Below are 12,426 nucleotides of genomic sequence, written 5' to 3' on the forward strand. Positions count from 1 at the left end.
TGTTGGCAAAAACGCCCGCTTGCAAAATTGCAAGCCTGTTTACATGCCACTTTCACAACTCATGGCAGCCTTTAAATGGAATTGAGAATTTAAGTGTTTCCCTGTACATTTTTAACGATCCACGTGTTCACTCGCAGCTTCCCAACCTAGAAAACTTCCAGACTGTTGTTGTTTTTTTGTTAAATCAACAAACAAACAAAAAACACAGTGTATGAAAATTGGGAGGAAGAGGTCCCAAAGGTGCTTTTTTTCATGAGAACCCGTCAGAGCTGAAGAAGCTTCTTGGATGAGAAGCAAAACATCTTCAAGAAAAACAAGAAAGTCCAGTTGCCTCGTGAAAAAAGTTGCCTTTGGGACAACCATGACCTGGATGACTGAGAACCTCCATAGAACCTCTGTGAGGAAGAGGGTACTGCGTGTGACCAATTTGTTTCATTTGTGCTTGAGTGTAGAGTGGGAGCTTCATGTCATTTCTGAACTGGATGGTGTGTGGTTTTTTTCCTCATCTCCTGTTGACCAACTGGAGTAGAAGATAAACAGCAACTGCAAGATTAACAGAGATGAAGAATATTGTGGAGTGATTTCAAATTGCTTTTTGAGAGATTGAAATGCATGGAAGTTTCTGCAGCAATAATATTCGGATCTGTTCTCAGCTTTGCACTCTCAGTTTTGGAGGTCATATTGGATTCTCATACTTAGCTGTGTACTAAGCAATAGCAATGGGAGTCTCTGTGTGTGACCCCATTAAGTCTGGGTTGAAGGACATAAGCAGAATGAACAAAAGTTGAATCACTGTAGCCTGTATTACAGTGTTGTATTGTCTACCTGGCGTTTTGGGGGAGGGCTGGGGCAAGGTGAGGTAATAGCAATATGGAATAAGTTTCCACTATCTGTAATGTTAGCAGCCTCCATTAGCTATGATCAAAAGGACCTTTGAAATAATGAAAACTATCTATAATGGAAGCATTTAGAGATAAGCTGAAATGAATAGACATCTTTGTTGGTATGGATGTTTTAGGGCCAGTTCCACCAGAAGGGAATGAAGTAAGACTTGGATTTCCTAGTGGCATAACCTCCCAGTCACTCAATGACATAATGTAGAGTAGTCTATAAAGACAGGGGAACTCACATCACTTGTTTTCTTTAAATTTTCTTTTCACAGCCTTTATGGATTAAATGAATGTGATGACTCTGGACGAATTGAGTCAAGACTGAATTGGCACATGCTTAACTTGGTTTTTAAATTAACCCAATTTCTGGTTTAGGACCCTACTTTGAATCATAAATTAACCCAATCAGCTAGGATTGTAGTACCTGAAAACAAGCAAGCCATGGTTAATACTAATCCAGTTTAACAAGTTGTGGTAATGCAGTCACTAGGTATTGAATTGAATTGAGTTATGTACTTGCTGTGCTGGTTCCTGCACCCTTCCTCTGGGTCATAATACAAAATATGGATAATTGTATAGTATGATATGCATGTGTGTGTGTGTGTGTGTGTGCACGTGCACACACACACACACACATGCCACATTAGTTACCATTTAAAGTTACAAAAGCACTGAAAAAAGTCGCTTATGCCCTTTTCCCCCCACATACAACCATTGCAGCATCCCTACAGCTATGTAATCAAAATTCAGGCGCTTGGGAACAGCATGTATATATAAGTTGCACTTTCCAAATCATGTGATCAATATTTGATAATCTTTTATCAAGCAAAGCCAATGGAAGAAGCCAAATTCGCGTAATGTCCACGTGATTCACTTAAAAACTGCAGTGATTCACTTAACAACCGTGGCAAAAAGGTCGAAAAATGGAGCACAACCATTGCCTTGCTTAGCAATCAAAAGTTTAGGCTCAGCTGTGGTCGTAAGTCGAGGACTACCTGTATCTATGACTGACAGAGAAAAAACCTCCTCAGGAGCTGATTCTTAATGGACTTTCTGCCTTCCATGAGGACCTAGAGTTGTTAAATGGTGTCAGAGGACAAATGAAGGAGAAAGGTCCTTCTCAAGAGCTAATTGAAAACGTTCCCTGCTATGGGTTCCTCATTACTTAAGTGAGATTTTTATTTTCCCCAGTCACTGGCTTTTCTCCTGGCAAAATTTCTTCTTTGAATTGTTTAAGTATGGATTAGGAACAACAAGAAAAAGTTTGGAAAGCTCAGTAAGTTGTATATGGCTTGTTATTTTCCATTTAGCAGGGTTGAATGTTGATTCACAGAAGGTAGCAGTTTGTCGTCCCCCCCCCCTAAACGGAGATAAATTTACCAATGCATCTGTCCAAATTGGGAATTTGAGCAACTCAACCTTGTGAGATTTGGGGGGAGGGGGGGCAGGACATGGATTATGGAATAGATTCGTCTGCTCTCAGGGATCTGGTAACACCCTCCCTAGTGGTGTTTAAGCTAGCAGGAAAGACAGAATTATTCCATAAAATGTTTAATGTGCAGCATTGCTGGCAAATGGATTCTGAAGGAGATTTGATTACATTATGGTTTTAATTGTTTCAATGGTTTTATGAATAATCTGTAAACCATCAGGAGACCACATGGAATTGTCAGTGTATAAATACTGTAAGTAAATCAATCAACTGCACAGTGGAGGAGAGGCAAGTTTTTCCTGTTTCTTAACTCTCACTCTTCTCTCTGCTGTCCTGGCCTTTGCTGTCTGATTAAGTTCACACAGCACATAGTCTCTCTAAACCTGGGTTCACAACATGTACTTTGTGTAACAGCATGACCCAGCTTAGAAGACCATGGGAGATGAAGTTGTGGCAATTTATTTAATCAAGGGGTTATGCATAGCACATGGGTAAAATATCATAATTGACAGCCGATATGTAGGATGAGAATTAGCTATGGTAATGAAGAAGCTGAATCTGTGGTTTCTGTTCCTATCTTGCCCTTTCCCATATCCTTGTCAATAATGATGACTGTAAGTTTTCATTCCAACCTAAATAACCAGCTCTGGGGTCTTTTCCATATTCCTTGGTATATTGGCATTTATCCACTTAGTCAGGCCTTATTTTATGTTAATCCAGACTTTGTAAAACCCAGAATTTGTGTGAAGAATTCAATTTTTTCTCTCTTTTAACCTCTCAATAGGCCCTGGGTTCACTCCCAGCCATAGGTACCCAGCAGAATAAGAGAATAACAAAGTTGCAAGTCTTCTAGTCCAACACCCTACTCAAACAGGAAACCCTATACCAGACATGTCAAACACAAGGCCCGCGAAGCCATCCTGGAAACAGTGAGGGAACGGCCCCCACTGCCTTGGCCCTGGCCCAGAGACCCTCCTTCTGCCAGAGACCCTCAGATCTGTCCCACTCCTGCCCAGGCCCCCATAGGCACCCTTGATGCAAAAAATGTAGAGCTGGCCACGCCCACCCAGTAGGCCTTATGCACTCTAGCCACTCCCACCCAGTAGGCCACGCCCACCCTGGCCATACCCACCCGGTCCCCTGAGGGCAACCACAATGCTGATGCGGCCCTCAATGAAATTGAGTTTGACACCCCTAGTCCAACACCCTACTCAAACAGGAAACCTATACTGTTTCGGACAAATGATTGTCAAAATCTCTTCTCAAACACCTCCAGTGTTGGAGCACCCAAACCTCTGGAGGCAAGTCATTCCGCTGATCAGTTGTTCTAACTGTCAGAAAATTTCTCCTTAGTTCTAAGTTGCTTTTCTCCTTGATTAGTTTCCATCCATTGCTTCTTGTCCTGCCTTCTGGTGCTTTGGAAAATAGTTTGATTCCCCCTCATCTTTGTGGCAGCCCCTTAGATATTGAAACACTGTTATCATATCACCCCTAGTCCTTCTTTTCATTAAACTAGACATACCCAATTCCTGCAACCGGTCTTCCTATCCCCTAATCATCTTCACTGCTCTTCTATGCACTCTTGATAGAGTCTCAACATCTTTTTTGTATCGTGGTGACCAAAACTGGATGCAATATTCCTAGTGTGGTCTTACCAAGGCGTTGTAAAGTGGTATTAACACTTCACTTGATCTTGATTCTATCCCTCTGTTAATGCAGCCTAGGACTATGTTACCTTTTTTGGCAGCTGCTACACACTGCTGACTCATATTTATGCTTCTAATTCAAAATCCTTTCAATCAAAGCTGCTGCTTCCTCTTCCATCAGCAGGAGAATGTATGGAACATTACCACTGTTCTCTAGATAAGGGGTGTCCAGTGTTAGCAAGTTTAAGCCTTGTGGTCTTGAATCCACAGGTCTTAAAGTCGCCAAGGTTGGACACCCCTGCTTAGATCCGATGAGATCTAAGATACTTCTAGTTAAGAACAGACTCTACACTTTGACTTCCTTGCTTTTAGAGCACAGGTTCATAACAAGCCTATTTTAGAACCTGCATTAAACAAGAACCACACAGAGTACTCCAGGTATGTTCATAGTAAGACCACACTGGAATACTGCATCCAGTTTTGGTCACCACATTACCAAAAAATGTTGAAACTTTGAAAAAAAAAGTGCAAAGAAGAGCAACTATGATGATTAAGGGCCTGGGGACAAAAACATATGAAGAACGGTTGCAGGAATTGGGTATGGGTAATCTAGAGAAAAGAAGGACTCGGGATGACATGATAGCAGTATTCCAGTATTGGAGGGGCTGTCACAAAGAAGAGGGGGTCAACTTATTTTCCAAAGCAAGACAATAAACAATGGATGGAAACTAATCAAGAAGAGAAGTAACCTGGAATTAAGGAGAAACTTCCTAACAGTGAGGACAGTTAACCAGCCACCTGTCTCCAATGGTACAGGCTCTTCTGCTTGAGCAAGGGGTTGAATTAGAAGACCTCCAAGGTCCCTTCCGGCTCTATTCTGATTGTTTCATTGTTTCATGATATTGTATGCAAGTCTTGTAATCCAGTTTATTGCTGCCATATTCCCAGTGTACTGAGACACAGTGAAGGTACCTATGTTACTCTAAATAAAGGCAATATCATTTGAGGTTCAGCTAGTAAGAAAATCCCCATCATTTCTCCTCTTACCCTAGGTGCAATTGCCAGAGGGAGCATTTGTTAACAAGCAATCAGCTCTGTGAAAGCCTTTTGAAATAACTAATTCCCTCCTTACTGTATTTAATCCTGAGGTAGCTGAGTCAAGGTTTCTATAGTAATTCCTCTCCCCACACAAACGTGAAACCACATTTCATTTATTTTCATGTTTACTAATAGAAAATGCTTGGTTTTCGGAGGACTAGTTTAATATGGAAGTCAAAAGGATCAGAGGTACTAAGAATTTGTTATTGTCCTCTTTCATTTTGTCATAATAATTTAGCACCTTGGCAACTTGAAATGTGTGGACTTCCAAGTCCCAGAATTCCCCAGCCAACATGAGTTTAATTTACACATTTTAAATTTGCCAAGGTTGAAAGACACTGATTTAGCATGACAATTTTTATGGGTACAACATATGTGCCCCTATATGTGATTGTATATGTGATTTGCCATATAGCCTGAATAACTTATTTTTAAAAAAATATTTTTGGACCTGCTGTTATATTGTTTGAACTATGGCACCCAGACTTTATTCTTACCTGTGTTTTTCTGTCTTTCGGTCTTTGTTTTGATATGTAAGACTCCATTTACTGCTGCTGAAATTTTTTAAAAGCTGTGCAGACTACCTTCTGTTAAATCATTTAATTAAAAACAAACTTTGGTTTACACTGTTCTAACCAATGAAAAACAACTCCACAAGATTAATGATGGCAGAGAGTCATTGGAACTATAAATGAATAGTAATGTCCTTTGTATAGTTCACTTAAATGACATAGTTGCTAATTTTATTTGACATTCAAGAAGGAGAATTATAAAATAGATACAGAAGTATGCATTCAGAATTTTTTTCCTAGTCCATATGACTTTGTATGTTTCTCAACCTTGGCAACTTAAAATATGTGGACTTCAACTCCCAGAATTCCCCAGCCAGCCTTCCCTTTCTTTGCTAGCTAGGGAATTTGGGGAGCTGAAGTCCATATTCTTAAAGTTGCCAAGGGTGAGAAACACTGGCCTGCACTCAATTCACTGAACAGTAGCTATTTATATTAATATAACTTAAGTGTTTGTATAATGTACTTTTCAGATGTGAATGGTTTGGTAATTGCATTATTATATTTTACTTCCCACTTTGTATACTGTAGTTCATTTATATGTTTCTTTTTAACATTTTGCCTGGTTTTGTCTCTTTCTTACACATTTTTAGCCAGTTTAGTTTACATTTTCTTTTTCAGCATATACTTTATTATATAACAGTTTTATTTTTGTCTAAAGTAGATTTGCATAGATTTGTTGCCAATTCTAATTAACATGCAATGTCTTTTAAGAAAATTTAGCTGTAATGCATCATAACATCTTTTAAAACTAGATTTTGACAGGTGCATTTTGGTTCATAAACATATTTGGAAAAGATGTCAACCGTGGTCTGTTTTTCTCATTTCTCCACTTAAATGCCTGCTTTTGAGCATGGACTTATTTGAGCATAAGTCCAGATCTCTTAAATTGCCAAGGTTGAGGAACATACAAAGTCATATAGTCTACAGAAAAAATTTTTTGCATGTATACCTCTGTATCTATTTTGTAATTCTCAGTCTTGAATGTCAAATAAAATTAAGAACCAGTGAAGTTTAGATAAGGTTTTTTTGTGCCTTACTAAGGTATCTTCTCGAGAATACTTACTGCTTTATTTTCTTTTAAAACTTCAGGGCATGTAAAAAATCACAGAAACCCTAAAAGACAAAACAAGGCAAAGCAATGGGCCCCCAATGCCATATCCTCTGACATAGAGGCTTTGAAACTTAACTTAGGGCAATTTCCTGCATCTAGTAAAAACAGTACTGGCAACATAAGGAAAAAAAGTAGTCCGCGAAGAATCAAACGATTTCTCTCCTATCCCCGATATGTGGAAGTTATGGTGGTGGCAGACAGTCGAATGGCTGCATACCATGGAGCAAATCTTCAGCACTACATTTTGACATTAATGTCCATAGTAAGTATTAAAATGTATTTATTCACTTATTTCATTTATTTATGTCTATCCCACCTTTTGTACTTTTGAAAGTTACTTAAGGCAGCAAACATACATAATGTTCCTTCCTCCTCCTCATTTTCCCCACAACAGTCCTGTGAGATGGGTTGGGCTGAGGGAGTTCACCCAAGTTCACCCCATCAGGTTTCATGGCTAAGGTGGGACTAGAACTCACAGTCTCCCAGTTTCTAGCCTAGTGCTTTAATCACTAGATCAAACTGGCTCTCTCTATATTGCTGTGCACCTCCACTGTGCTCCTAAATGTTATACTTGCCCACTAACCAAACAGCCTGTGTCACCTGTGTTAGGGTTTTTCTTTCTATGGGCCTCTAAATGTAGAACATGACTACCCATTGTGGAATGGTTTTTTTTGTGTAGAACATGACTGCCTACGATGGAATGATTCTTGGGTGTAGAACAGGGGTCTTCAAACTTGGCCCTTTTATGACTTGTGGACTTCAGCTCCCAGAATTCCTCAGCCAGGCATGCTGGCTGAGGAAATCTGGGAGTTGAAGTCCACAAATCATAAAAGGGCCAAGTTTGAAGACCCCTGGTGTAGAACATGACTATCCACAGTGGAATGGTTCTTTGATACAGAACATGACTGCCTACAGTGGAATGGTTCTTGGGTGTAAAAACATGACTGCCCATGGTGGATTGGTTCTTGGGTGTAGAACATGACTATCCATAGTGGAATGGTTCTTCACTCCATGGAGATGTCATCAAGATTCCTGATTTGGAATTCTGATTTGGAATAGGTCAAAGGGAGTCTCCAGGTTAGAACCAATTCTCTTTATAGAGGGTGCTTACCACATAAAGAACTCATATCAAGCAAATGACTGTGCAATTGTAAATATGCTGAACTCCTGGATTTTTCCATTGTGGGCAGTTGTACTGGGGGAGTCCTGAAAGGGGCATTCAGCCTGAGTCCAGAAATTCCCACTCCAAACAATGAAATTACTTGCTGAAATAGTTCATTATTTCTGTGTCCAAAAATATTCTGTAAGATCCTGGAAGCTACATATCTTTAAATTCAGGACTTCTGTTTACAAATATATATAGTTTTGCATATTGAGGTAAGTCTAGGTATGCGAAAACAACCTATTTTTGTGTGGTCTCTGTTCCCAGACTTATAATTACTAAATCGCCTGAGCAATTTTTCCCAGAGAACAGTGATTTCTGCAAAACAAAAAAACAAACAACAAAAAAAAAACAGCACAAACAAACAAAAAAACCCACAAACCTTTTGTATTTTTTTTTCTCCAGGTAATGTTTTAGAATATTTTGGTGTATTATGAAAACAAAGAACATTTTTTCTGTTTCCTCTTTTAAATCTGATCTATGTTTTTAAGCCACTGTTTTGGCTAGATTCCTTATTTCAACTTTAGATTTCCTTTTGGCTTTAAAGTGGAGTTATCACAGCTTTTGCTTCCTGACCACCAACGTTATAACTGTAAAAGCTGCACTTCCAGCACCTGTATGACTGTCAAGGAGAGGATATATAAATAATATGAGTTAAGGAAGATAATACTAGTCTGGATAGGGAAGATTGTCAGTCAGTCTGGTAGCCCAGGGCTCTTTTCTGTCTGTGCTTGCTTACTGAAAGGAAAAAAGTTATATCCAGTTCCAGTCTTGGTTGCCTGCTACTTTACGGTGCAGCATTTCCTTCTGTGTAGCTTTCACTTTTTGCTTCCTTGTATATTTTTTATACCAATAAAATCTGCACCTTTTTCAAAAGAAGGAAAAAAAAGCTGTCAATTCTTTCCTTGCTTGTATGCTAATTAACATCTTTTTTGAATTTATCTTTTACGCAGGTAGCATCTATATACAAAGACCCAAGCATTGGGAATTTAATTAATATTGTTATTGTGAAATTAGCCATCATACATAATGAACAGGTAATTGCTTTTGAGAATACTCCCTTTGTTTTGTGTATCTGCTTGTTATGTTTCCAGAAATGCCTTCTTAATTATTCCTTCAAGGAGATGCTTTACAACATGTCATGCCTGACAATTCACTATGTTTCAAAGTGCTGAAACTTGTCTGATAGAGGCAGGTAGTTTATCTCAGTCACGGAGCCTATATATTTTAGTTTGCATTAAGACCAAACATCATTATTAGCCCCTGCACTGTGTGTCTAGATAGATAGATACAGTGGTGGGATTTAACTGGTTCACACCAGTTCAGCAGAACTGGTAGCTAATTTTTTGTTGACTTCGGTGAACCGGCTGATACTCTAGCCCAGGGGTAGGCAACCTTGGCTCTTTTATGACTCGTGAACTTCAACTCCCAGAAATCCTGAGCCAGCAAGGCTCAGCTTGGAAACCTCTCCCTTTCCCCTCAGCATGGCTGGCTCAGGAATTCTGGGAGTTGAAGTCCACGAGTCATAAAAGAGCCAAGGTTGCCTACCCTGCCCTAGCCCTTTTTCTCAAGGCCCAAAACAGACTGCCAAAAGTGCCTGGAGAGATAAAATGAAAAAGCCGTAGATGTGGCAGATTCTGGGGAGCACTGGGCTGTGGGGGCAATCGTGCTGTTCCCCAAGACTTGAGTGCCATTGTACAGGGTGGCCTAGATGGGGGGGGAGGGGGAGGAGGAGGACAGCAAATTGTTTCTGTTGTTGTGGGTGGGGTGACATGCCAGCAGGATCAAGTTGCCCATTTTCCAATTTGAGGGGTCCTTGGTGCTGCCTGAGCTTGGTTGCTTTCCTGCAGACGTTTCATTACACAAACTAGGTAACATCATCAATGCTAGTCAGGAGAGGGATATTTTCCTATTTCTGACATGCACTCCCAGGCCAAAAGGTTCACCACTATTGATGTACACCGAACAAGCGGGCCTGGACTGACTACGATTTTTAATTAGGCTTTTACTGGGTTAAATTGTTTTGTAATTTTGTATTTATTGTTTAATTCTCTTTTAAATTTTTTACTCTATGTTTTTTAATTTTTATTGTTGTGAGCCGCCCTGAGTCCTCAGGGAGAAGGGTGGCATATAAATTTAATAAAATGAAATGAAATGAAACGAACTTATACTGCATTCCCCTTTCCTCTAGATCAGTATTACTTAACCTTAGCAACTTTAAGCTGTGTGGACTTTGATTCCCAGAATTCCCTCACCGGCATGGGAGTTGGATTCCAAACTGCTTAAAGTTACTAAGGTTGAGAAACCCTGATCTAGATGCTTGAGGCAGTATAGGTTGCATTCCTCTACTTTTCCCAGACAGCCATTCAGGAAGTTTGGAGGCATCTAATGGACAGTGATTGGTAAAAAGTTACCTAATATATTTTCATGGCTATTGGTCTGCTCTCTCCAGTCCTAATCCAACACTTTCACTAGTGCAGCATACAGAGTCTCATGCTAACTTCAGTTAATTTTAACTTGGGCTGTTTTCTTTTTGTGGGTCAGCATCTTGTACAAATGCAGGCAGTTTAATTAGTTTGATTCAACACACTGCAAGAAGCCAGAAAATAGCTTGATTTGGCAATCAAATAAAGCGGGTTGTGTGAGCCCATCTAATATGTAATTTAGCACTCAGCTTTTCTTTTTGTAGGAAAGACTTTGTGGGAGAGGAAACACGCAGAGCTATTTTTCTGATGGTTTCTAGTATGGTTCATAATTACAAAAGCTGATTGTGAATCCTGTTCATATTACTTTGCGTTTTTATGACTATCCTTTTCGCACTTTACTCTTTATTGAGTTTATATTTTACTGTGACATATTTGGGGCAGAAAAATGGTACGTAGGTATTTTATTTGCAGAATGAAATGCCTTTCAATAAAATTTGCTGATCTGAAAAGTTGATACCAGTTTCCTTCTGACACAAGGAGAAAGAACACCTAAAGAGGATAGAAAATTATATAACCCCTTTTTTTGTACCTTTTATTTTTAGGATGGCCCAGCCATATCTTACAATGCTCAAACAACACTAAAAAACTTCTGCCAGTGGCAGCAAACTCAAAACCAGCTCAGTGAAGAACATCCAGATAAACATGATACTGCTGTATTGGTGACAAGGTATGTCATGGGAAATTTTCAGCTCACACTGAAATCATCATGTGATTGGTTTTTTTCCCCTTTCATACAATCATATGTGGTTCTGAAAGACTGCCCAGACAAGTTGATGTAGTTTTCTTGGCAAGATTTTTCAGAAGTGGTTTGCCATTGCAAGGGCTGAGAGAAAGTGACTGGCCAAAGATCACTCAGCTTTCGTCATGCCCAACACCAGACTCGAACTCCCAGTCTCCCAATTTCTAATCTACTGCTTTAACCACTACACAAACTGGCTCTGAAACTTGTTTTCCCAAGAATGGTACCACCCAAATAGGTTTCCAGAATTCTCAGTCATAGGATATGCCTGGTAGCAAATATGGAAAGTATAGTCCTAGTACATTTAAACCAGTGGTCCTCAACCTTGGCAACTTTAAGACTCCCAGAGTTGAAGTCCACAAGTCTTAAAGTTGCCAAGGTTGAGGACCCCTGATCTAGACAGTACTAGGTTGCAGAAAACTGACTTGATCTATGACAGTAAAAATATCAAATGATTCTAGTTAAAAGTGTAAGGGACTATCTGGTTGTAACTGGATCAATTTAGCAATATATCATGAACAGCTTACGATATGGAGAATCTTTCCAGCTATCTCCATGGGCTGAATGTTGGCAAAATTCCCTGAAATTTGGAGATATTGTTACCTCTAAAGCAGAAATATACCTTGCTTTTTTAATGAGGTTGGTGGGGAAGGACTGTGCACTTGTTTCTTATAACAAGCTGATCATCACATCCCAAAACCTGGCTGAGGCCAGGACAAAAATAGTAGTATTTAAATGCCTGCAGTTGAATGGTAATGTTAATTTATATTTTGGATTGTTTGTTAAATATTTGTTACTCTAACACTTTAAAAAAAACTAGAGTTCATTCTTACTTTTGAGCCTACTGTTACCAAATCTGTATGAAAAAAATTGAAAAAATATTAACATTTGGCAGGAAGAATAGGTTTATTGTGTTGCAAATGATGACTTGCACAGAGATTAAAGGCATTAAAAGTGTGTTTTGCTTTCAGGCAGGATATTTGTAGAGCTCACGACAAATGTGATACTTTAGGTAAGCTTAATCTCCTTTTTTTACTCTTTAAGATAATAACGTTTTTGACAGCAAGTTGTGTGTCTTTATAACAGGTTCTTTTTTTATTTTATTTTTTTTAATTTCCCAGGTTTGGCTGAATTGGGTACAGTCTGTGATCCATACCGAAGTTGTTCAATTAGTGAAGACAGTGGACTAAGTACTGCTTTTACAATTGCACATGAACTTGGCCATGTGTATGTGCTATCATTTTATATCAACTTTAAAAACCAACAGTATACAGTATTGGGTAATATATT

General features: G+C 39.2%; 1 protein-coding gene across 1 annotated transcript in view; it reads left to right on the plus strand.

Annotated features, from left to right (window-relative positions):
- Positions 1 to 12,426, plus strand: part of ADAMTS9 (ADAM metallopeptidase with thrombospondin type 1 motif 9) — a gene marked incomplete at its 5' end in the record, with an annotated part of 162,716 nt that overhangs the window by 18,583 nt on the left and 131,707 nt on the right. Inside the window, 5 exons of the mRNA XM_081319708.1 lie at positions 6,728 to 7,011; positions 8,865 to 8,948; positions 10,940 to 11,064; positions 12,108 to 12,148; positions 12,258 to 12,363. Of these exons, the coding sequence (XP_081175834.1) occupies positions 6,728 to 7,011; positions 8,865 to 8,948; positions 10,940 to 11,064; positions 12,108 to 12,148; positions 12,258 to 12,363 (640 nt within the window). The remainder of the gene's footprint in view (positions 1 to 6,727; positions 7,012 to 8,864; positions 8,949 to 10,939; positions 11,065 to 12,107; positions 12,149 to 12,257; positions 12,364 to 12,426) is intronic.

This window comes from Vipera berus (assembly GCF_964194415.1).
Source record: "Vipera berus genome assembly, chromosome: 2".
Classification (NCBI taxonomy): Eukaryota; Metazoa; Chordata; class Lepidosauria; order Squamata; family Viperidae; genus Vipera; species Vipera berus.